We start from the raw sequence: 27,107 nt of genomic DNA, 5'->3' as shown, positions 1-27,107 counted from the left end.
CTATTGATTACCCGAGGCCCCTCGCACCTTTCCATGTGATCCCTTCACACTATGTGTAATCCCCTCACAGAGCTTACAGACCCACTCGTCTGCTGTTTTCTGATGTGATTAGCGGTATTGATCAAAGTGCGCTCACGTATGTGTGTGTGTGTGTCTGTACGTGTGTCGGGGACGCCTTATGAACGTGATCTCTCATAATCTGGACACCGGAAAGCAGGAAGTAAACACGGGGCTGCATACTGATATTTAGTTAGATGGATCAAAGTATCTGATGATCCACTCTGCACACAAAGTCCACATAAACCTACACACACACACAGCCCACATATACTGCCTCTGACAAAAAAGAAAGCACAGCTACAGCTACAGCACACACAGACGCCTACACACACCGATTCCAGCAAGCAGCACTGAACCTGAGCTTCCATCACACCCCTCCTGCCAGGCCTGAAGGTGTGTTTAAGCAGCAGCTTGATCCCCAGCTCACATTACCAGACATCTTACTGTCACCACACACACTTTAACCCCCCCCCCCCCTCCCCTTCTCTATCTGTCTCTCTATCTGTCTCTCTCTCTCTCTCTGTCCCTAAGGGAAATTAAGATGACTCCATTCCCATGCAATTAAATGCACTCATGCTGTCTGGCCTTCTACTATTGTGTGTGTGTGTGTGTGTGTGTGTGTTTGAGTGAAGAAGATGAGATGGCAGATCCCGCGCAGACATTTGGAGTGGGGACTGGAGCAGAAAGTGAGAAAAGTGACTACATCTAATCTCCCTCTATCTCTTCATCGATTGGAAGGACCCTGGACCCTGGCGATAACGCCTGCCAATTAGACAGGCTGCCACAGTTGGCAGTCCAGTCGTATCTCAGCTTAAGTCACCTACTGTACCTCTTGGCTCTCACTTCAGTTTATCTGCTGCCTGCTTTTTGAAATTCACTGGAGTTTACAAGCTGCCTGCAGGATCGAAGAGCTGGAACGTGGGCAGGAACTGTGCATGTGTCCGAAGGGCGTCGTATGAGGAATACCAAAACTTGTGCAAAAATACCACAGGAGTGGGGAAAAGTTCATTTCAAGATCAGCGACATGTCCTGTATCAGCACCACACGCACTGATCTTTGCACAGTCACAAAAATGAAACACACAACATTAAGAAAGGAGCCATTTTAAGCATTTACATAAACATCAGCTGCTGTTATTAAAGATGCAGAATCTATATGTGATTACAGCATCTTTTAAATAATGTCTAATGGTTTTTGTTTTGACTTCTGCATGAGATCCTTCAAATGAAAATTAGTGCAGCCTGCGTGCTGCTTTCAACCCACTCATTCTGTGTCTCTGGGTCAGAGCCATTGCGTGTTGGTAGATACCCTGTGTGCATTCCTGTCACAGTTTCTTTTTCAACCCAGTATCCCTAGTTACTTATTCATTTTGGGTGACTCTGCAGCACACGGTTCACCAGCACTAACATTCAGTGCCACTGCAGAGAGTACTGTGTGCTTTCATGCAGCAGACTGGAGTTTGCATCTTGGCCAGAATCCTGCACTTAACGTCTGATTTTGTTTTAAGTCGCAACCAAAAAACCTTTCCCTAATCTCACGAGTTTAAAGGGACACTCCGCCAATTTTACACATGGGGTTCAGTTTACTTCTAATGAGGAGTACTACACAGCCTGTGAAGCTGTTCTATAATGTCCCTCTGTGGCTCCAGAGGACATTTCTAAAGTCTGAGCTAGAAGGAAAAAAAAAAAAACATTTGGGCATGGAGTTTGAAAAATGTGGGCGTTTATCAGGCACAGGGAGTCTAATAAAAGATCCTTTCCAGCTGCATCATGGGAATTGTTGGATCCAGCTTTTTTGGGAATGACTCATACTAGGCGTTAAATGACAAGATATCTTGGCATCTGCTGCTTCTATTCCGTCTCTGGCAAGTCCCTTAACTATATAGAAATATACTAAACTGCTGTAGTAACCCTTAAAAAGGTTTCCTGCGTTGTTTTCTTGTAAACGAAGAAAAGCTGTTCACAGTTTCCACTTCAAATGCATTTCCTGTCTTCTAAAAGGTTTACAAAAACAGTTTTAAATCAAGCACTGTTTAAATCCATGTTTCTCTGATGCTCTGATTTTGTTATATTGCTGTGATTGATGGACTGAAGTGTGTGCCTCCCTGCTGACGTGTCCTCCCTCACTTAAAACAGCAGCTTAGTTTAAGTGGATCGTATTCTCAAATCACACATCTTTAACTAATTATCTTGTAATTCCTACCCAGCCTGCCTGTGTAAATATTCATTTAGACCTGCAGCTCCGACTTTCAACAACACACAAGAGCAAAGCTTTTCAGTTTCCGTTAAAATTGGCAGTTTCATTAGAGCAAATCTACAGTCCACATCAGCAAGCTCACAGAAAGCTGAATCACTTCAGTAATCAATACGCCCTCCTACCTTTTTCTTGTTGGTCGGGCAGATGTAGAAACTGGTCACCACGATGGTCGTCCCTGGCATCAGGTTGAGTTTGGTGTAGGTGGTGCCATAGTCAGTGGACCTGGCATGAACAGAGAGAAATAAGAACAAGAACAAGAACAAGAGGAGTTTAGTCGGAGAAACTTTGAAAACAGGCAGATATTTCCTGCTGATTTCCTTTTTGCAACGGCCTCATGAATCGCACAATATCAATAAGGAAAGGCATTATGGTATCATAGAGAACAGGACCTGTTAAAACACATACTACATGTACAATATGTTCATAGTTCATTAGATTTTATAACTTTTTTTGGTTCTATTTCACCAAACTGTTCTTATCCAGCATTTTGGAACAACATCGGCTCCATGAAGAACGTCTGACAGAAGGAGATTAGATTTACAAAAAAGCCTGGGAAAGAGTGACCTGCTTTTTCTATCAAACTGCCCTGAAGGCATTATATTAGCTCTCTGTTCACCATATTACCACTTTGTGGTCTGCGGTCTGAGCTCGGTGACAAATCAGGAATGGCCGGACAACCTGTCATTGCCCACGACGATGCAAAAACAGCCTCGGGGTAGCAATGAAGCACTGGCCAATCCCCAAATCTGGCAGCTTTAAGAGCAGGTACAGACTGCTGTGTGTGTGTTGGAGATTGATAGCTAGCTGCTGGATTGTTTCTCCAGTCTGACACAGTCACACCCACCGAGTAGCGTGAGGGTGATTGTTTGTGACAGGTTTTGAAAAACGGCACAGGTTTCAGCTCGGCGAGGATGAAGTGAGGTGACCGCTTATGGATAATTAAAGTCTCGAATTCCTGTCGGGAGCATACAGAGGAAAAGGCTACTCCAGGTAACATTCTCCTCAACAACATAACACAAGCCTGGGATATTAAGGCAGCAGGCTCTGATTATGACAGATTAAGAAACTGAATTTAACTTAGGAGTAAGTAGAGGTTAAAGAATGCAAATGTAACATCTACTGTATTTGCATTAGCTGTTTCTGGTGTGCAGCTTTTGACAGCTTTCTGGGGCTAATTTCGAAAGCAATCCAAAGCACACAGGAAAGGAAATGCTGCAGCATTTAGCCGAGGGTTGAGGGTTCAACAGGAGGGAGCCAGGAAGGAGAGGCCTTGATGAAAGAGAATGATGAGCTAGCACGTCAGCCTGGTTAAGGATGAGAGGATTTACTCCTTTGCACAGTGGGACATCAACCACAGACAGACACATACAGACACACACACACACAATGAGACACATACCCAAAGCCCTACCAAGCCATTCAGCAATCAGCTCTCCCAGAGTGCTCTGATACAGCTGGAGAAAATGGAGTGGCATAGCAGGGGTGAGCTATTTCTCCGCAGTGAGCTGGCAAGTGTTTTCATCTTCCTTGCCGGCCTGTGCGCGGTGTTTAACCCGGGATCACTTGGAGGACACGGACAGATCTAGCGCTGATGGCTGTGTTAGCCAGCCAGAGCTCAGTGCTTATCTCAAAAACCCACTTGTGGATAGAGTAAGGGCCTGCTAGCCCTGCTGTGTAGAGGTCCACTGAGAGGCCGGATCATCAACCACACAGAGCAGCGGGGTCTGCTCCTAATGAGTCGGGAGGATGATGATAAACATTAAAACAGTGGCTTAATGAGTCTTAGCATCAACAGCAAATCATTTATGCTTTATAATACCGCGGACCATTTTCCAAGTAGCATGTCTTAAGTATGTGTACTGATTTTCTACCTCTCAGGCAGCCATTGGTTTCAGTAGTTATACAAAAGTCAGCCTTCAGAGACTCAAAACTTGCTCTGGATTCCAATGTAATTCCAATACATGAAACATGAGGAAAAAAATATTAAATTATTTATTCCTTAAAATACAGAACAAATTCCTGCTGATAACAGAGTGAGTAAACGAGTAAATCTAAAACTGACTGTCCCTTTCGCTTTGTTGAAAATATACTAAAGACTGTGGTTATTGAATTTTAATACAAAACCATGCAAAGTGCTATAGGCATACTGCTGTACATGACATTACTTGAAACAAAGCAGTGGTAATCTCTGTTTGACACAGACGTCTGCAAAGCCTCCCTCCTATTACATATTCATCGCCTTTCATTAGCAGGAGAGTAATGATCGGTCAGGGCTGGAGTGGGCCTTTTGCCCAGGAACACATCTCAAAATCTGGATGCTGACTACTCACCCCTCACGCCCTATCTCTCAGTCCTCATTACCTTCACTAGCAAGGGCCTGTTACCATGGAGCCTGCTTCTTTACTTCCATCTGCTGTTAAAGACCAAAGGTGTGTGGTGGGGTGGGGCAGAATCGGTCAAATGATGGAAATGACTACAAATACACTGGTGGCTATACGTTTTAGCTTTTGTAAAATAAAAAAAAAAAATTATATCAAATCCAAGGAAGCCAGTGAAAATTTACATGATCACTTTCCAAAAATGGGACAACCTCATTCATAACACACCGGCTGGTGTATTTTTTTTTTATAAAAACACCTGATACTTGCCGAGTATCAGCATCTATTAGACAAAGGATTTTGTGGTTGCTCATGTGAAAAACATTAAAAAGGGCAGCTGAAAATGTTTTCGCAAAGCAGGGGGGAGGAGTCAGGGGGTAATGGAAAGACGTTATGCCACTAATAAGGCTAATTTGGGGTTTGTGCGGGGGTTGCTGTGGAGAGTCAGCAGCCCCAGCGCCTTATATGGCGAGAATAATGATGTTGAGTTAATAGGAGAGCTCATTTTGTACTGTCTGCCATCCAGACCTTTGGATTAATAGACTGGTAGGGAGCTATTGTAGATTAATGAGGAATAATTACTTTGAAACAGAGTGAGGAACAGATGAGAGGGGAGATGGCAGAGCACTGGGAGGAGAGGGGGGAAAAGGGCTGAACGAAAAAGTGACTAAAATTTAATCTACTGCACTAAATGTAGCCCTCAATCCCTGTAAATTTACATATTAGCCTAAAAGTGGGACATCAGGACACAGACAAACTCACTATTACTGTTGATTTTACCCTTCATTTGCCTACAGAGACAGTATTGCATTTGGATGCGTCAGTGTCAGTGTCAATTCAACCCCGAATCTCACCCTCATACATAATAAACACGTAATGGCTGAAGAAACATTCGATTCTGATACATGAAGCTTAAACAAGCTGCCACAGACACAAGTCATTTGGCAGAGGCCATACAGCTGAAATAATAACAGAGGAAGAACATAAACGACTAGAATAGAGGGGTATAAAAGAGGAGTGCAATAATAAGAGACAGAGATGGGGAGAGGAAGGTGGACTTGGAAGTGTCTGTGAGAGTGGATGCGATGAGACAGACACCCCGCGGGTGAAATTGTATTTTCCTTGATGCGCTTGAGAAAACAGAGAAATGTGGAAGCACTTTGGGGCGCCGACAGGTGCTGATTCAGATTTAATGTCCTAATATGTCAAGGTTGCTCCCAGTGCCTGACGTCTCAAGGAAGACAAATCGAGAGTGTCAAGCGAACGTGCGACGAGACAGCATACAAAAACGCAGAGAACGAGGGAAGGAGAATGAATATGAGGAAACTAATTTCTAATGAAGTCTTGATAAATCCACCTGAAGATCCTCAACATGTCAGCTGGTCATGTATTATGATTGAGATGCTTATCCTTCAAGGCACGTCTCTCCTCACTGTGCACGCATGTCAAAAGGCATCTGCTGTCAGGAGCTACGCTATACTCTGAAAGGTTCAAATGAAGCTAATGGAAGAGGGGAGCAGTGATTTGGTGTGTTAAAGACAAGCCAGGGGACATATAAAGGAGCTGGATGTGTCCTGACATGTCTGATTCCTGCAGGAAGCCAAAACACTGAGGTAGACAGATGCTGTCAGTCCGAATCAGGGCCGGACAGCCAGACGGCCAGACGCAGCCAGACTGCTGGGTTTGACAAGCCTCATCAATGATTGGCTGACATACAGATGTCCCCGGGAGCCCAACTAGCTACTGGGGAGAAGGCGAGGAAGGAGGCCAGCGTCCTCCGACAAGACAGAGGATTGAGCCGTATCTGCCTGTGGAGAACGTTGTCAGAGCTCTCTGTCATCTGTGCAACGTGCAGCGCTGCCACAGAGACACGAGGCTGGGAAAATCTGCAATGCATTACAACGCCGCCACTCTGCTGACAAGAGTGATGAAGCTTCCCTGCCAGGGTATCACTCACTGGGGTTATTAGCTGCATCCCAAAAGAATTTGTGCCAAATTTTGTCCAGAGCAGGTTAAAGCTCAGGTCATGAGTGATCATAACAATCTACGCTTTCCCATCTTTCTTTTTGAAAGAGCAGGGAATTAGCAGGAGATGGGAGCTTTTGATTTATCACTTAAAAGGTAATTGCCATGACTAGTGTTAAAAATTACTGCTGAGAGAGGGCCACCATTAGCATTAAAGCTGATTTACAGTGGTTAAAAGCAAGGCATCATAAATACCACCTGACGGATTGTGATTTCAACAAGTGCAATCGCATTTTATGCTTCAGAACGGTAAACGTGAGAAATGTAGCTTCAAGACAGCTCTGTGATACTGAGAATTTGAACCAATGAGGTATGATGCTTTAAAAAAAAAAAATAAATAAAAAAAAAGAAAGTCAGGTCCTTCCATCTGTTTCACACATGGACAGGTCATCAACGCCGACCTCTTCCTCGCCCCGCATCTTCCTTTAAAAATGACCACTGTGCTCGACTGCAGCTGTTTTGCACGGACCAGGCGACACCTCAGTGCCATCTATCTGTTTATTTTTCCTTCTTTTTACAGCGGTGCAATGGCTATGGATGATAAAGCTCAGGGAGTCTCAGGTGTACCACGGACAAAGGCTTTATGGCCATCTGCTGTGGCCTGATTGCGTCAAAGCCTGGCTTTATTGACTGCAGAATGCACTGTAGAATGATATAGCATGCCTTCCAGAGATGTTGTGAGGCAACTTTGTAAAAACACTGTTTTGACAGAAAATGCCTGAGGAAATGTTTACTTCCTACTACCAGGCCTGCACTGTCCTTTCAAAATATATGTCCTCCTGAAGGGATCTGGCTGTGACAGTCACAAAGTCAGACAAACAGATTTTAACACTGAGTGCGTTAGTGTGAATTATCCTCAGCTGTGAATGCCTCTAGAAAATGGCAGCCACGGCAGAGTAAACTGTGAACCTGTATCGACGGGGAAACCAAAAGGACAACTGGCCTTGGGATGACAGCAGCAGAAGAAGTGTCAAATACACTGGTCACAATTCATGAAAGAGCAAACAAACCACTGTGTCTACAGAAAGGTGTTATGGTTGACAGGCTCATGACATGAGTGTGGACCAAAGAAACAGTCCAAATGAAGAGTTCTGACTGGGCTACTTTCCCTTTCTCTAAGCTCAGACATCTCATTCTTCTGGTCATTAAACAACAGTCAGAACCCACAGGCATGTAAAACCAAAACTATCTGCACAGTGAAATACCACCACATCTAGAGTAAATATGATATGATTATTTATATGATATTTAAAATCAAGCCTTCACTTAAGGAATATGAACAGCAGACTACTGATTGCTCATCGGCATTCCCCTTCCTTTCCCTCTCCCATCCCTCACTTCCTGAACAACTATAAAGCACACTTTGGATTTCGAGTCCTGCCTCTGCACTTGGCACCACTTTATCAAAGTGCCATTTGCAGTGCCAGAGGGCCTTGAAGGCACCATCACGTGTAATGCAGCAGAGAGGACTCGGGAGATAATGCACTGTGTTGTCCTGTGCTGTGAAGAGAAGGAGTAGACATTTGCAAAAGGTGGAACGGATCAGAGCTGACAGTCATGCTCGCTGGTACATGAAGGATCCATTCTGTGATAGATCTGCTTATGCTGCAGTTGCTCATGCTGTATGATGAGAGTAAATTAGCTAATCTGCATTAGAATCACAATACCTGGCATCAGAGGGTGGGAAGATGTGGGCTACATTTTTGCTCAGCTTAGTCACTGATGCCTCAGCACCAAATTGGCAAATTGCATCTGGAAGAGCCTCCTACACTGCAAGTAGTCTGAGCAGGCAGTTAGCCAGGGTACAGTGATTCATGCTCGGTAAGGGGACTTCACAGCAGTGGACAGTCTCCTGAAGTGCACAAGACCACTGCAGCACAGTTGTCAGAGACAAAGCGCCGCTGCCATTTGAGAAGCTGTCCCTTGACAGTCCTCTTTGCTTTTATTTTTCCCGTTTGTCCGGAGATATGAAAGAATATTATCTATTAATGATTGCACAGAAAGAAAGAAAAAAAAGGGTGAGTCAACTTACTGAAATTCATCACCATCAGAAAGCATTCAATGGGGCAGCTTTTTCTAAGAGGTCGTTGTTGTATTTTACCGCTAACCTCTTCTTTCTGAGGCTCCACTGATGAGTCACTGGCCCTGTCCTGTCAGCTTTGATGACATTTTCTCCTTTTGACCAGAAGCACTGAATAAAAAAGAAATGATAAAAAAAAAAGACATATGGAGGTTGCCATGGCCTCCAGGTCTCCCTCTATGGACTACCGTCAGCACAGGCTGTGCTAGCATTCGGCGAAAGGCATTCAGTCACAGCTCTGTCCCCTGAATGTCCTCAGTTTCCGGCTGTCATTCATTCCAACTTCCACCTTCCATATTACTGATCTCAGGAATAATGTTTGATAGATTACTCACTTTCAGTGCAGGGCTCTGAAACTCTGAGCCTCCATTGTTAACCTGTTTCCAATTAGGGGTCAGTGCCTCAAAATACAAGCTTCATATGTCAATAGTTAGCTCCCTACATGCATTTCCTCTTAAGAAAGGTGCAGAGATGGTTTTTGGTTATAACACCCACAAAAAGCTAAAATGTGTGTATATATTTAAAACACTTTATTACCAGGAGAAATAACCACACTCCCTGGACTCCAACAACAAAACTTTATGGCTCTCCCAGTGAGCATAATTAGCAAAAATGGAAACTGAAATCCTTGAAGAGAATTCAATCCTGTTGCACACGTCCGGGATCCTGTAATATGAAAAGAAGAAATCTGCATATTTTAAAAATCACTATCTGGTTATTATGTTGTCCACATTCCAAGTAAAATTGAAGAGCACTGGCCTACTTCTGTGTAACCTCCACACTGGAGGACGCAGAAGAAATTCTTCAGGATGCCAAAAACACTGCAGAAGCAGAACCATAAAGTAAAAACCAGGCCAGAGACACTACCAAGTTCACATGCAAGAGACCAGGGGCCGCTTTAACAACAGCTTTTTGCAAGCACTGCTTACACACAGACTGCAAATGGTGCTGCATTCTGTTTCAGTGATGATTGTCTCTCACAAATTGCAGATAATGATCTCATGTTGCAAGTCGCAGGTTGCAAATTTCATGAACCGGGCCCCAAGTTATTAGTGACACTGGGTTCCTAGTAGCCAGAGATCCAAGTCTTGGACCTAGTCTCCAGCCTGTGTGTCGATATGTCTACAACCTGAGTGGAGCAGAAAGCAGAAAAATGCATTTTGGATCCGGACTTATTATCCTCAGGTCTGTTTGGACCAGGTCTGACAGTCCTCGGGTCCCTTACGGACTGGGTCTCTTTTCTTTTAGAATCAATTCATGTACTTTGGGTTTAGCCTTGGATCCAGTCCAACATCCTGCAACTGTGAAGGTCTGAAAGCCCATGTTTATATCGGCTCAGTTTCTGAATATATTTTTAGCTATGTTAGAGGCATGGCTCTGGGGACGGAAATTTCAGTTGGATGGATTGCTATGAAATTTGGTAAAAAGTTCTCTGAAGACGAAACCTATATATTAATTAGCAAATGTTAGCTAATGTTAGCATTTAGCTCCAAGCCCCACTATGCCTATGCACTGCCTCATGGGGCCACTGGCATGACTGCAGACTCTTAAACTCTGGTCATAAAATCAGGTCTCTCCTGCAGAAATCCATCTGTGTGACCCTTAATTCCTCCCCTTTGTGAAGGTAATAAGGTTTGAAATTTACATGATGTTAAAAAAAAAATCTGGATATTCTTGCAGAAAGCTGACAATTAAATGCATGTAAACCCACTGACTGAAATGCGAGCAATGTAAAGTAGTGGCGATAATAGCCATAGAGTTGTGCAACTCATGTCCACTCAGCAGCACCACTTATCTCTCCCCTCCTCTCCCTCTCTTTCTCCTAACCGAGATTAAACACTTCTTACAAGCTTCACCTCCGTCTTCCTGCTCTAATGTGGTTAAGCTCTGACTCAACCACTTCTGCTGGCTGGATCGGGCTCAGCAGAGACACCAAAAGCACCATAAAACACCCCCATCCGTACCCTGTCCACTTCTTCTCCGTAGTACCCCACGGTGCACCCTCCGTGCATCCAAGTCCCAGCTGAATAGAAGGAGAAAGGGCAGTAAATGGGGACATTCATCTAGATGACATTCCCATCAGTATACTTGAGGATGTGCTCTCTGAACACCACACTCTCCCAGACTTCACGTGAAACATCGGTGTGTTTGTGTTCAGTTGAATCTGAGAGGTTTGACTTAGATCTTGTGTTTCAAGTAGTGAAGTCAGAACGAGCAGATAAAAAGGAGCAAATCCTCCGACTGAACTTGGCTGTGAATCCTTAAACAGCCGACGTTGTTCACAGCCAGAGCGACGGCGCCTCTCCTCTCTCTGCTGTTTCAATCAATCTATTCTACAATCCCATCACCCTCTCTACACTTTGTTTTGTTTCTCCATAACCACACTGAGGCGTGGAGGCACAACAGAGGAAGTACAAAGACAAAAGAATGCTCTCCAGCTTAATTGCTTTTTACTGGAAAAGATGTTTCTCTCTTTCTTTTCCTCAGGCTTTTGGAAAATGCTCATCACTCTTACCCCAAAAAGCCAATTACTGATCTCATATGGATGATTAAAGAGAGACAAAATGTTCATATATTCGAGCTATAACCCACAAATTCAGCAATTCGATTACTGCAGAGGAAGATTAGGGTTTCCATGTTTCTGCTGTTATCTGTCTTCCACCTTTAAATGTGTAACCCAAGTTATTTTGACAATGCTAACTAAAGCCTGGAATTTTAGGAGTCACTTGCAGTTTTAATAGCAGGATCACACTTTGATTAAAATGATGACCCTCAAATCAATGAAGCTTCTACCACTTATAAGCAAGCTCTGTCTATGAAAGCAGTATTTCTGTTTGTCAGAATGTGACAGATATTCCAGTCCCCCAGTGACCTTCATCACAGAGGAAGAAATAAGTTGAATCAATTTCTGAACTGAATTGATTGTGAATTGTCACAGATAAGAATCAAGAACACAGGCGGATATCTCTGTCTGCTGTTCATGCTAATGCACTGTCACAACTACAGATAATTAGCATTAGTCTAACAGTGAACAAATGGTCAGTTGTACTAAGTGCAAGATGCAAATGCTCATATAGGCCAGAAAAAGCTCAGTAGGTTTGGTGTCTCTGGCCTCTTAGCAATACAATACAATCAAATGTGACTAATCTAAAGCTGAGTGCAGTGTTTGAGTGATGACATCAGTAACCTGCACAAGGAATAAATTAGCGTTATGTCTTTTTTTTTCCAGTGTGCGTTGGCTCCTAAAATAAAAGCAGCTCATGCCAACAACCAATCATTACTTTTACCGTTGTGCTGATGTTTTCTGCTGATGACTGTGGATTTGCTTGTTCCACCACTTCACAAGTGCTGGTTTCTGTTTGAAGGGACGTTGAATAAGCCGAATGTTACTTATTTGTGTTTGAATGTTTTGTAGCAGCTACGGCTCTTTCTTTGATTTAAACCCTGAAGGAATGTTGTACTTTGCGCTGCACAGTTCAGTTTGTGCCACTGAACAAACACTAGGAGACTCTCTGCTTGCAAATTGTGCTTTCAGACAAATTTTGGAGAGGCAACTTTTAAACTGCACCGCACGTAGCAAAAAGAAACATGTTTCTTCAACTTTATTCATTTCATTCTACTACAATTCTAAAATCTACTGAAAAGCACTGCTGATTACTGATCAGTTAACCATTTAAGTCATTTCTAAAGGACTCACTGATTCAGGATTCACTGCTTTTCTGTGATTTATAACTCTATAACTAATCTGAGGATACCATCATGGGCCATGTGTCATTTTTACACTATTTCCTGACATTTTATTGATTTGGAAATGAAGTTATTCATTATTTAGTAACAGAAATAATCATTAGTTCTAGCCCTGAATTGTTTGGAAATTCATTAAAGCAGAAATGAAATGACATGTTTAAAGAACAATAACGTAATAAAGTACAATCTTGTTGCCATGTAACTGCAAAAGGCAGAGAGGACAGAGTTCAGATTTGAACTAGAAGAGAACTAGACAGGTTGAACTGAAAGGAACTGGTTTGAATCTCTATTCATCACCTGATATCCCTCTAAGGGCCCTCACTTCAAAGACCAACAGGCTAGTCCCGCTTGCTAACTGTGGCTTCACGCTGGGAGCACACTCTCCAACTGCCGTGGGGCATCTCACGGTAGTCCGCTGAAAGGCCGACTGCTGCTGCCTTGCTGGCAATGATCAAGAGCAAATATAAGGACAATAACATGAAGGACGTGAGAAAGGAGCCTTTGATGTTGATGTTGATGTTGTGCTTTATGTATAACTCATGACCAGAGACCCTTCACTGATTAGTTGGATACGGAGCCGTGCTTTGCAGAAGGTATTCACCAATGGGAGGATCAGCAGGATTTCTTTTTTTTTTTGTTTACAGATTTATTAATTCATGGCACTAATAAAAGAAGGCCTTTCTAGGCACTTTTCCTGTGCACGCACACAGAATTTGGAGTTTTGGAAGATTGGCAATTAATATCAAATATCAAACCTCTGTGCCTCTCATATGTTTCCCCATTCTTTGTCCCCTTTCCCCCCTTTCTTTTTTAATCTCAGCGTTTTAACCTTTGACCCCAAAGGGAGAAGCCTGACAGGATTGTCAGACGCCCACACGTGCCTGAGTGTCAGAGGTGAGGCCTCATGAGAGGGGGGTCCCGTGCCAATGTCAGGCGACTTGAAGACAAACTAATTTATCACAGTAACCGACTGTGACAAGACCCAGAGACTAATCAGCCACTACTGATTGCTGTTAGTTTGACTGTCGATAAGTCTGGAGTTACAGACGTGTTCTAAATTCAGACATGGTGCTATTTTATAGTTGTTTAAACCTTAACTTAATATGTGGATTTCCCAAAATTAACTATTGCTTTAAATGAAAAAAAAAAAACCCTAAGAATTCAACATAAGCAACAAATGAAATGTGGAGAATTTAGTTAATCAGAATCTATAGAGGTGGCAGCTGCAATCAAAAGAATTAACATTATAATACAAACAACTCTCCTCTCACACTGAACCCATTTCTGTTTGCATCCTTCACAGAGAGAAAGAAAGTGAAGGGAGAGGGAGAGCGAGGCAGACGGTGGTTTCAGTAAGTGGGCTGATAACACAGTGAGAAGCGAGCGGTTTCCCAGGGGGCCGAGCGAGCACACTGCAGTGCCTTCACATCTCCTAATCATCTGTCACCCTCTAAGACACACACCCACAGACCCACGCGGCTCCTATACAGCACGTTGCCTCAGCTCGGTTTAGCTGTTCTACAGTATGTAGAAAATCAGTTACCATACAAAGATAAATCATATTTATCAGCACAGAACTGATCCAAGAGCTGTGATTTGATCAGGTTCATCTAAGGTTTGCCTGAACATTCAACTCCCACCTCATATCTGTACTAAGCGTTTGCAGTACAGCAGATCTGAGGCTGTAAAAGCTAACATGCATCACCGTGAAGGACGTCCACCTTTTAATAAATAAAATGCAACCGAGATGGCTCTTAAATGTCTAAATGCCACACTGCAATGAACGTGTTTACAGGCCTGTAAAGCAATCCTAACTCATGTGGTAATCTTTATTGCAGCTGCCTGCCTTCAGTGAGAGCAGACTTGTGTGGTTCTGAGAGAGCAATCCACTAACCCCTACTATTAATATCTCTACTGAGCATGAAGGAAGAGGAGACACCATTAAAACACTGCTGGAAGGATCTGACCCAAAGCTAGCAGGGGCGCTGGTGGTGGCAGGAGCCTTGCTGCAGAATAGAGGCATTTCATATATGTGTGGAGAAAGAAAAAAGTGCTGCAAAAGAAAGTCATTGTAATGGAGTGAGACTGGCGAGGCCAGGCTCACCCACATGTCAAGTTACTCTTGTGTGGGAAGCAAAAGGAAAGTCTTATATCATTTACTTTATTTTGACATATAAGGCTCAGATGCAAGACTCCTCATTCTTCTCATACAACAGTGACACTGGTTTTTATTTTTAAAAAGCCCAGCCATAAAGAAATGTATGGACAATGGACTTTTTCTTTTTTTTTTTTTTACAAGTCCCCTCTTTTGGAACCAATAGATCAATAGATCTGTCATGTGAAGCAGTTTGTGGTAGAAAAATCCCTTATATTTCATTGATTGAGCTGCTCACAGTTTATATAAGCGGAGACCGTGACCTGTGACGAGGGTCACATGCCAAAAAAAATGGGGAACCGCTGATCTAGTTAAACTAATTTGATAAATGAGCCCACAGGCTAATTAGCCTGAAGCCTTTATTTACAGCATTCCAGCTGTTGTTGTTGCTTTCTCACGTCTGTTGTCTTCCAGCAGTAAACATGTTTCAGTTGTGTCTCTGCGTCATTTGCATTCAGTCACAGCGGTGAAATCAATCACCGTGCGTCAGGCACAAACAGCTGCGACATGGGCTGGGCTATAAATTATTTCCACACATCACGAGAAATTCTCATCATAGACCAAGTTATTAAATAAAAATAAAAAATCCTCTGAAAAAGAAAAGAATAAAAGGACACTAATAGTCTCCATTAACTCTTTAAAAAAAAAGTAATATTTATATATAAGATGATAATAGCTCTAACCGTGGTAACTGTGTGCCCTGCTTGGACACATTTTCTGTACAAATACAAAGTCAGAGCCTACAAATGACGGCTCACAGCAGTTAAAGCCCACTGACAGCTGATCCAGCTGATGTGAATTCAGATGACAACTGAATGGGGGGGACATCTGAGGTTACCAAATTTGCCTTTTTGTAGTCCCATTTTCTTGTATCTCATCCATGTCATAGAAATTCCTACTTAAGATGTGAATAAAAGATGCAAGAGTGGGAATCAGCAAAGATAAAGGAGATGCTCCCACTAATTGGAGGGTATACAGAACATATTATGCTCTTTCATTTTATATTTTCTGTACATTTTTAGCAGCGTCTTAGTGAATCTCTTCAGTACAATACGTGTGAAATTTCTCTTTTCCCACACATGACGGAAAACGCTTCAACTCCTTCACCCGGATTGAGCGTTGCTTTGTTCGTCCCTCCATGACCACCGGTTAAGCCTTATTGTGGAGCTGTCCGTGGTGCTGAGATTTTCCACCCCTGCCTCCATTCTGACTCGACAACCCGCCAACACCGTATTTGCTCCAATTACACAGAAAGCATTCCAAGGTGGGCCGGCCAGCGCTGTTTTATCACCTAGCGGGCTCATTGTTGTGGGAAATGCTCACAGAAAGCACATTTGAATTCAAATATGCCCACGTTTGCTCGTCCTTGGCTAAATGCGCTGCCGCTGTTCGCCGCACACAAACGTAGGTGGTCATCTCATTTGTGTAATTGCATTTAAAAGCACACTTGCTTCCTCATTGGATGAGCGGAAATATAATGCCCGAATTTGCCGACAGCAAGCTTTTTGCAGCGTGAAGTAATAAGATAAGAGAGTTGTTGGCACAAAATCAAAAGTGACATCAGCGGATGGGCGAAGATGCATCTGTCCAGGGAGCTTTAAAAAAAAAAAATTTAAAAAATCATCAGACAGCTACATGAAGAGGCTAAATCGAGCTGTTACATGTCAAACTGTATTGGCAGGCAGAAGATGAGATCAAAAACTTGAGACACGGAGATGAAAGTATAGTCAAGGTGAGAGGATCATTGCAGGGTAGGACGGAGTACAGGGCCCCACAGAGAAGACCTGAAGCACAGAGAGTGTGTGCGTGTGTGAGGCAGGGAGAGTAATGTAGAGGGGCAGAGGAGTGGGCACGAAGGTTAAGTGAATTCCATCAATGTGTTCTGTCTGAGGCAGAACCACAGGCAAAGTTCAGTGAAGTATGACTGCACCACTACATGCACACATGCACATACACACGTTGGGCACCACACCACACGCTGCTGTCCAACAGCCAGTTAAGATCTATGTGTGTGTCCACGTAGAGGAAGGGAGGCCAGCCACAGCTACAGTCTCGCTTGTTAAGATAACAGATACCATATAATTTTATAATGTACTGAGGAATTTCTGCATATTAAAGCATTTAAATATATAAATATTAACACTCCCTCAATTCAATTGCTGTTATACAAGAGGACAGCATCTTAGGTTAGATAAGTCCAGCCTAGTAAATGCCAAATGTATAGACCTTAGAAGAAGATATTCAAGATGAGTCTCAACATGCAAAAATCTGGTTATCCACAGAAATCCATACGATCCATTCGTTAACCAGCATCCTCTATTAAACATGACACGTTCTGTCTGTTATTTAATCACCTCTCTTCTCGTTATGGCCAATTGCTTGAGACAACAATCACCCCCACAGCGATCTAAAACCACTGATGGCACTGTTAACCCAGTCACACACACGCATGCACGCATACACACACACACACACATCTGACTGCTCCCTGTACAGTTGACTGTAAATAAACCAATTAATGGATCACTGTGTGTCTCCAGGGAAACGGACAGTCAGGACCACCTGTGAATCTGTGGCCTGTGTGTCTCTGTATGTGTGTGAGAGAGACAGTGTCGGGACGCAAATCCCCATGGGACTGAACAGATGTACTTGTCTGTGAAGTAGAAGGCTAACGCATGTTTCCAGACACACACATACAGGGTGTGTGTGTGTGTGTGTGTGTGTGTGTGTGTGTGTGTGTGCGTGTGTGTCTGTGTGTGTCTGTCTGTCCTCGCCTTGTTTTTCTTTTGATCTCTAAATCTGAGGTATTAAATCAAGTCACAGGAGGCAGCTGTAGGCAGGTGGTGTGCATGTAAATGTGTGTGTGACTTTACATTAATCACGTATGCAAATTGTTGTTTGTATGTGCTATATGATGCTTTAAACAGATATACACTGTGCGTGTGTGTGTATGTGTGTTAACCCACGTTCACACTTCCTCTAATTGTGAATTAATGACAGGCTGAACCACCTCGTGAGGCCTTGAACGCAGATGTGTGGGTTCTGTGTTTGTGTATGTGCAGCTTTAAAGGATAATTCTGGTTTACTACAACTTGGATCTGTAGTAGTGCCACTGTGGCAGTGTAGTCTCTTTTCATGCCCACTTTAAATGATAGTCAAAACCAAGAGAACAAGACCCATGATGTAATAAAGCAGAAATATCCCCGAGTGGCAGATTGTGTACATATTTGCTGGTGTGTGTATCATTGTTAATATTGGTTTGCCAGTGCCTCTGTTCTACATGTGCGTAGCTGGCGATGAGCCATGTCTGGCACTCACAACAAAAAAATATTTGGTCCCTTGGTAGGAGTGGAAGTTTCCCTTTCATAGTTTACATAAAAACATTTACAAAGGTTTTATAAATCTGCTGTAGCTAACAATGTAAATATGTACAGTACATTTAACGTTGTAACATCTAATACTGGCCCCCTGGGAAGACAGGTATACAGTCCAGTCTAATAAACTTAAAAAACTCTCATACAACAGATGAAGCAAGATAAATATAAGGAGATAAATAATATGATCCACTTCATTTAAATGAAACAAGGACCCTGTGAATTCAAACATTTGTTTACTTTGATTCCTGCAGATTAACTGCTCCGCATCCACTGCTCATCATGTATGAATAACCAATCAATCAGTTACCATCTCGAGTCTCATAGGACCACACAGAACAAATAGTTGCACAAGTAATTTTTTGCCAAATGGGTATTAACATAAACTGCTCTCACCCTGTTAGTCCAGACTTACTAAGTAAAGTGTGAACAGTTTTGTCCACCCCCTCTGAGCTCTTTGAACCCTTCTAAGTAAATAAGAGACTGAGACAAGCCTGGGACAGAAAGGGTTAAAGGCTGGGGTGTTTCGCTCGAGGACACTTCAGAAGGGTTGTTGAACCCTTTTCCAGCTCCAGGCCACCTCACTTGCCCAGACCTGATCCTCCGCCTTACAAGGCTTGTGGTGTGGCTAAAGTAGCAGCTAATCAAATCAATCCTTCTTCTCCCTGCTGGGCGGTTGCTTCCAGAGCATGATGGATGCACACCTCGATTTCATTTAAAGGCTGTTTCTTCTCATTTCTCAACACAAAGGAGGAATAAATAACAAGCCGCGCCAACTACAACACTTCAATCAACGCCCCTGAGTCGCAGTCGATCAATAGCCTTTCAGAATTAGGAAGTGTGGACGAAATGTTTAAGCCTGTGATGCTGCTGTAAGTGAGGCTTCAGTGCAACAGGAGAAGGATGTCAGCAATAGCTCCTAATTACCGTCCTCAGATTATGGTATTCACTCCTTCCTGACAACCAGCAAATTTAATTGCTCCATTAGCAGCGACTCAAACATCTCAAAAGATCCAAAGTGATTTGAGTCAATGTATGAAGCCAACACAGCCATAAAAACTGCACAGAGCACGTTAGGATAAGTCTTTAAGCTCTGAAAAATCTGATCTGGGAAACTGGTGATGAAGCTGCAGCAGAATCTCTCCTCCAACCCTAACCCTCCAATAAGGAGGAGAAATACTGCTTTAATAAACAATTTAAACACAATTGTTGCAGTCATGGTGTGTTGTTTAGACCAGCGTGGTTTCTCCTCAATCTATACCCAATGCCAACGTTCAAAGCCAGTGCAGAAATTAGTGCAGAAAGAAATGTGTGTCCCGTCACAGAACTGCTATTAAGAAGAAGCCTAGACAAAACAAGGAGTCATGACATGATAGCTGGGTTTTTGCAAATCCAGAGAGCCAAAGTGGTGACACTGCTGCTCTTCTGGAGCAGAAGCACACCTTGACACGTTGTCAAGGTGCCATGTGGGTGTGGGCTTATAGGGAAAACAATAGCTGTGGGTACTTTGATGTGTGTCAAATGCCACTGGTTTGTGCTGCTGTAAAGCTCAATTTATACTTTCTGTGTCCATGTGATATATAATTGGTCACCTGTCCATGTCTGCGAGGGCCTGCACAGACGTTTCTGCAGATAACTGGGACCACAGGGAACATTACACTAATTTTATCCCACTTCTATTAAGGAGTCTACATTTTTCCAGACAAATAACCTGATCACAGGTTGCTTGTCAGTATTCAAATAAGCTGTTTTTGTATTTATCACTTAATGTCTTCCTCAAGGAATACTGCTTTATCTCAAACATGCACTAAAGTGTTTTTTTTACAGTAGTTCAGTGCATCAGAAAGCTCGCACTGATGTCTCCTTTTTCCGCCTCTGATGGAAGGGTTTTGATTTCAGTATCTAAGCCGGGAGCTGTACTGACAGTCTGACTCTGTCCCTGAACTCTGCTTCAGCTACCTCTCAGAGCTCCCTGCAGACTGTCCGCTAGATTTCAAAGATAACTCCAACAAAACCTGACCTCAGACACTCCCCCACAGCCACTCAGGTATACACACAGTGCTGTCCAAATACACACACACACACTCTAAAGAGTAGGACTGATGCACACACAGCCACAAGGCTCGGCCTGCTGAATTACACATACTTGTATCAACTGAGCTTGTGTTCGTAATTGTTCAGTATTTCCCTCGTTGTCCAAGCCCTGTAGTTAGGCTTTATAAGTATGGAAACACACACTGGAATGAACACACACACACACAGACTCTCTCTCCCTGTCTGAGTGCCCTCTCCATCGCTCTGCCTCTCTTAGTTAGTGCTGAAGAGGCTTTTTGTAGCCTTGAAATAAGAAGCCTTTCACAGAGTGGCTGATGGGTCCGGGCTGAGTGCAAGGTGAGAGGGCCGTGGGCCAACATGCTCGGGGTGTCTGATTGGATTAGGCTCTGGTTTGGAAGTGTGTTGAAGGGGGTCGCTGCGAGGTGAACTCGCTCTGGCTCTGGGGACGACGATGCAAACGCAGGATAGGCAGAATGTCACGACAAAACCAGTCTGGCGTCCTGGCACGTAGTCCAGACAAGAAGAGGCTGAGGGGAGGGGAGGGGTTATGTGACGGGTGATGAAGGTTTGATAGCGTTTTAGACAATTACACGTGCATGTCTCTCTGTCCCACTTTAACGCTGAAGAATAGATCTCTGCAACTGCTGGCCAGACTTCCATAAAATTTGTTGTGGGCATTTATAGTATCCAGAGGATAAATCCTGCCCTTGGTGACACCTTTATTCTTTCTTTTGTCACCATCAAAGACTTACATTTCATGAGGCATTTCAGGCTTCTAACGCTTTGATTCCATTGATTTAAAAAAAAAAAAAAACCCATGTAGCTTAAGAAATCAATCACAGCAGAGAGGAGATGCTGGGTGCTGTCCTGTCAAAAACACAGATATCAATAAAAACATTTCATGAACAAAAAAGATTAAATGAAAATTAAAAATGAAATCAACAACTATTGTTTTCAGCTTTGTAACATCCATTTTTCACAGAGCTGATTAGCAACAATAGCTCCAGCACCTGCAGCTTCTCTTTATCCTGTCTGTAGTCCTATGTACGCTCCTCCCTGCCTTTTAGTTCACCACTGCACACCACATCCATTTCATTCAATAACAAGTTATTGAGGGCGCAAAATAAAGTAAAAAAACGAGGCATCTGAGCTAACAAGATTACTAACGGTCGCACCGCTGATGAACTACAACGGCTTCCTCTGTTTTCTGTCTGTCCCCTCAAAGGTCAGCGCTGTCAAGTCAGCATGTGACTGGTCTTTCTATAGCATCCATACCCAGTGGAAAATTACAGTAAACAGCTGATTTTGCCAACATGGGTTTTACATGGGTCACAGCTTGGAATTGGATGAATTCTATAAAAACAAAGAATCATTAATGAGGTTTAATATGTCAGCGCCTGCATTTTCATCTTTGATCCTTCCCCATCTTTAATGTCAGCATGCGTGGCTGTCTCTCCGTCTGCTCCCGCTGCTTCTCTCTCATCCATGGCTTGTTTTTATTGGATTCTGTATTCTTTTATCTTCCTTCGCTTCACCTCCCACCCCCCACACCCCACAACCCCCCACCATCCCCTGTGTTTAGGAGTCATCAGAGAGTTCGGTCTGGTCGTCAAGGGTACGGGCTGTGCCATGGTCAGAGGCCAGACAAACTGGAGAATATTAAGAAAGCAGAGATTTATAGGCCAAGGTGTAGTGCTGAAGGCTTAACAGACTGCAGATGTAGTGGGGCGGGAGATGACTGCTGCACTCAACACACACACACACACACAGACCTGAACTTTTGACTCGACACATGCAACAACCTAAGGCAGAGGTGGGCTGTCAAGGGTTAATGCCCTCTAATGCTGAGATTATGTCATTTTACATCATGCTAAGGTACAAACCAGGCCTGTACTGTTACTGTATTAGGCTACTTACTGTCAGTGGTACAACCGTGATGATGATGAACGGCAGCAGTTTATAAGAAGTCCATGTGGTGCTTTAACTTGGATGTGAATAAGAATATAAGCAGTGGGTACGCTAACACAGACGACAATTAGCACAATTAAATGCAGTTTCCCAAGCTCACATGTCAACTCAAAGTCCCCCCAGTGTCCACTGTCAGTGTCCTGCATACTGACTAATACTAACAAACTGCAAGTTGCTCTGTCAAATCACATGGAACCAAATTTAAAGGGATTTTGAGCATGTTAAAGAGAGGACAACAAGCTGCCAGAGTGTGGAGAGCTTCATTATTGCAGAGGAAAAAGCCGGCGGCTGCAATAAAACACACACAGAGAGACAGTATTTGTCATAATTATCTTTCTTTTTGTGTCATTTCAGCCGGTGTTGCTGTAATTCATTTTGGCTCCAGTACTTCAAACTGGGAAATGTTTAAAGAATAACACCTGACATGAAGAGCAGTGGTCGTCTGACAGTGGCTGTGGCAGAAAAAAAAAATGTCACTAGCACTAGAGTGTGTACATGTGATGGTTAGACTGGTATTGAGGTCTTTCCTAAAAATCAGATATTCAACAATGGCTTGTCCATCATTATCCACTTGAGTTAACATGTTATTGTATAATCTATCCTTCACACTTCAAAATGTGAAACATGGATAGTTTTCACAAGATTTCGTGTAGGATGAAGAGCCTTGTACGAAGGATTACCAATGTACAAAACAGCTAAGTAGGATTAGAGGATTCTACAAACTAAATTGGAACGTGGGCATTTCCTATTCACTCTGATATTTTCTGCCATTCGGTAGATTTTTTACTCTAGTCTCAGAGAATTGTGAATTCAGAGAAACAGTTATACTATAATAAGTTATTAACAAATTATCTTCTCTTCCACTGTCAAACTGGTGGCATCACAGCTTCCATTCGGTTTCAGTGCCAAGATTCAATGCTGAAGGTTCAAGGTTTAATTCATTCATCCAGGAAATCATGAAAATCCCAGCACTCCCACTGGATTTCCATTACATAAACCTATGCATAAAAACAACATTAAATTATATTCCACAATAAAAGCTGAAGTGAAAGAGCCTTTCACTGGACGCCACTGGAGGGCATTAAAGAGGTCAGCATATTTTCAAAACAGGGCACTGCATGATGCTACAGTAGCCACCTCCAGCCTCTCCATCGGAGATAATGACCTTGCCCTACACGACTTATGTGTTCCACTATGACAGGTTAATCAGATCTCACACTAGTATTCATATAAACAATAAAAAATGAAAAGTATGTTTCTGAGATTACTATAGGAGAGCCTATAGGAAGGCTGTCCTATTGAACACACCTTTACATCACCGCAGTGAGGCTAGAAGTTAAACCACTGGAGGTTTATGAAGCCAAAAAAAAAGGGAAAAAAAAAAAAGATTTTCAGGGGATGTTAAATTCCCCTTTGATTAACTTTCTCTTTATCTATCATTCAGCGCCTTGGCTATGTGTCTGCCTTTGTCCCTTTTCACAGTGTTTCTCTGAGAACTATAGGCTCATTATGTATGAGTGGGAGATATGGCAAAGCAAATACATTGAAAAGATCACATCTCTCAGATAGTTAGGAGGTGAATTAGCTGACACAGGCAGATGGAGAGAGCAAAGAGATGGAGAGATTTGAAAGAGAGAGTGAGAAAAGAGTGAGCCATAATGAAACCAAAGCTGTCTGGGTCTTAATACAGTTCCAGTAATCTGAAAATTAGCTTTTTGTGTATGGCTATGGCCTATTTTTTGTTAAAAGTGACAATGATAACATTAAAAAATGAACATAGATGAGAAGAATGGTAAAAAATGAGTCACAGCTAGAAAAGCTAGAGATGGACTAGAAGCAGCAGGGAATAACTGGGCATCTTGTGATCACACTGTCTCACTGGCTGTCTTGGCTTGGACCTCAGGCAGGATCTCTAAACTGGTAGCTGATAAGAAAAGACCCATGGCCAACAAGTCACCAGGAAGCCATCGCTATCCATTTCACAATTAAAATATGCTGAGGGTGAGCTGGGCTTGGCTCAGTCGGGGGGTCCGAATGCCTGAGCTCGAATTCGTCTTCCAGTCAGCAGGGGGAGAGAAAGCATTGGGCTAAGAGGATTAGCCCAAATCCTTGCTGATTTTTCTTTTTCCGTGGGTTAAAGAGGAGCCAAATCAGAGCCAAATGTCCCAGCCGGCCGCCAAATGAGCATTATGCAATCTCTCCCTGATTGTCCGGGGTTTTGGGGCTTTTTGTTTGCCTGAAAGGCTTCTTGTTCAGAGATGAAATCCAAATGATACGGGGCCTGCAATAATGCGCTTCAGATCACCTCAACCATGCAGATGAGTGCTTTCAATGAAAATCTTAAGTTTCTTAAAGTCAAATCTCCATGACAGACGACAATCAATTCATTCATGCACTCCGCTTGCACTGCGTAGCTGCCTCTGGTAAAGAAGCAGAACCCGGCCTCTTTCAGCAGCAATTCCCATCAGCTCCCATCCACTTAGAAGTGAACAAGCTGTCCTCCCTCTTTACTTTGCCTTTTCCCCCTCTCTGAAGCATTAAGGATGCTGAGGGGGGAGAGGCATTAACCTTGATGTCTCAGTGTCTCTGCTATATCTATGCAGGGCAACAGGCTGACAGAGAGAGCCACAGAAATACTCCAAACCAAAAGGACAAAGCAGGGAGGGAGAATATGGCAGATGGAAAAGAAGAACTGTGCAATTCTATAGGGTCAGTTAAGACCAGAGAAACCAATGAGTGGTGGAATTACACATTATTAATTATTACACACTGAAAGGTTACCCTCACAATTACACCAAAGTTACCACAACAAATATGTTACATTGCTTGTTACTTCATTACTCAGTCCCACTTTGTCTAAGTATATTTTCAGGTGCCAAGCTCCCTTTAAATTACCTTCAAACTGCCACATGCACAAACACATGTCATATCTTCTTATTTGAATAGAAAGTTTAAACCTAATAGAAAACCAGGCGGTGTCCTTAAGGTGACGGGAGCAGGCTAGTGACCAGAAGGTTCCCAATTTGATCCTGAAAACAGCAGGACACATCTGGGTGAGGAAAGTGAATGAGCAGTGGCGATAATGAAGAGAGCTCATTAAATGGAGGTGCCCTCAACCCCCAGCTGCTCCAGTGGAGCTGCTCAGCTTCATATACTATTCAGACAAAAGACATGATCACATTGGATTTTTGGTACATTAATATATCAAGCCAACTGAAATCCATACAATGGACAAATTCATGTTTCCTGTTTCCCAGTTATCTCCCGAGGGCTGTGGCAGATTCACAGGTCACAGTTCACCTTTGTTCAGCTTTGACCAAGGAGATGTGCTCGTTCAGCTAGCAACAGAAACACTACTACACACTACAGACAAGTCAAATTTAACACTGAGGTAATTAAAAAAAAAATTTAAACAGAAGGACAAGCAGCTCTTAATGCGGAAAAATATGGACTGTAATACTAAATACAAGGACACTGCCTGAACAGCATTTGACTTACAGAGGGAACAAAGACTTTACTGAAAAACAGGACAGGAAAACACAGCTGTTATTACTACTGGAGTGAAGATAAAAAAAAAAATCACCTACATACACACTCAGATGGGATTACACAGATGGGATTAAAATCAATGACCAGCCAGGAACTGTTAAAATCACCCCACCTCCACTAGAGACAAAAAAAGACATTCTCCTCTTAACCTGGTTTTGTATCAACAAAACACTTCATGCATTTTTTCTTGTCGGCTCCTAAATGTTTCATGGAAAACTGGTGTTGTCCACACATGTCTTAATCTGATTAAGACTGAAGTGGTGTTGTCCCTGTAACCACAGTAACTCGTACACAAGATGCAGTTACCTGCATGTCCATGACTAAGATACTTGCACTTCCTGTCTATGTGCCCTACTAATTTCCATTATAGCTCACATTACACTTTCTCACCTGGTCATCTGTGTCTCCAGAGCATGTCCCTGTCTGGCCACTGCTTTCAGCATAGCTCTCCCTCTTCCTGTCTCTGTGCTGCCTGCATTGTGACCAGACACCATTATTTTACCAGAAGAACAATGACTGACCTTGATGATCATGTTAATTTAATAGACTAAATACTCTACTTTTATTATTAGTTTTACTTACTTTAACATCTTCATGCTGTTTAGATAGCTTTATAGTAAGTGTACAATAAACAGTAGTCAGTGGTGGAAGAAGTGTTCAGATCCTTTGGTTAAGTATAATAATACAAAGTAGCAAAATGTGGTTAAGTATTAAAGTACCGGTTTGGTCCCTGTGACATGTTATTATATATGACAATTACATGATTAATACTGAAGCATCAGTGTGTCAGCAGCATGTTACTGTTTGAAATACTTTATATACAGTTTTATAAACAGGGACACCAGATAAATCTCATTAATATGAGAGGAAAGAAGAAAAAAACACAGTTCTGATTCCCTGGTTTGTTTTCAGGTTTTGAGCTTTTTCTCTTATCTTTGATTTTTATTGACACATTGGGTAATTTGAACATTTTCTGAAATGAAACCATGTTAGAAGTTTAAAGGGAAAAATCACTGTGTGGTGGAGGAGTTCACAACTCATAAACAAATGAAATGTGACCCTAATTACACACTGCTGTTTGTAAGAAGACAACAAGATTGGAAACCACTTATTTAATTTTTCCCAATGTGTATTTTAAAAACCTGTTTTATTAAAGCTGTCAAATAAATGTAGTGGAATAGAAAGTACAATATTTCCTTCTGAAATGTGGTGGAGTGAAAGTATAAAGTAGTATAAAATGGAAACACTCAAGTAAAGTACAAGTACCTCGAAATTGTACTTAAGTAGAGTACTTGAGTAAATGTACTCAGTTACTTTCCAACACTGACAGCAATAACAGTTAGCTGAAACGTTAGCTTGACGTATTTGCTAAGCTAAGGTTACCTACTCAGGTGTATATTTTCTATTGCATATTGGTGGGAACAGATTGGTATTTTCTTCGTGTTAAGACGGACAAGATC

General features: G+C 42.6%; 1 protein-coding gene across 5 annotated transcripts in view; it reads right to left on the bottom strand.

Moving 5' to 3' along the window:
• Positions 1-27,107, bottom strand: part of sorcs2 (sortilin-related VPS10 domain containing receptor 2) — a 222,816-nt gene that overhangs the window by 113,135 nt on the left and 82,574 nt on the right. For all 5 annotated transcript variants that reach the window (XM_041031186.1, XM_041031187.1, XM_041031188.1 and 2 more), the window contains exon 3: positions 2,439-2,538. In XM_041031186.1, the coding sequence (XP_040887120.1) occupies positions 2,439-2,538 (100 nt within the window). The remainder of the gene's footprint in view (positions 1-2,438; positions 2,539-27,107) is intronic.

This window comes from Toxotes jaculatrix, chromosome 23, assembly GCF_017976425.1.
Source record: "Toxotes jaculatrix isolate fToxJac2 chromosome 23, fToxJac2.pri, whole genome shotgun sequence".
In the NCBI taxonomy this organism is placed as follows: Eukaryota; Metazoa; Chordata; class Actinopteri; family Toxotidae; genus Toxotes; species Toxotes jaculatrix.
This window is presented reverse-complemented; position numbering and strand designations above follow the sequence as displayed.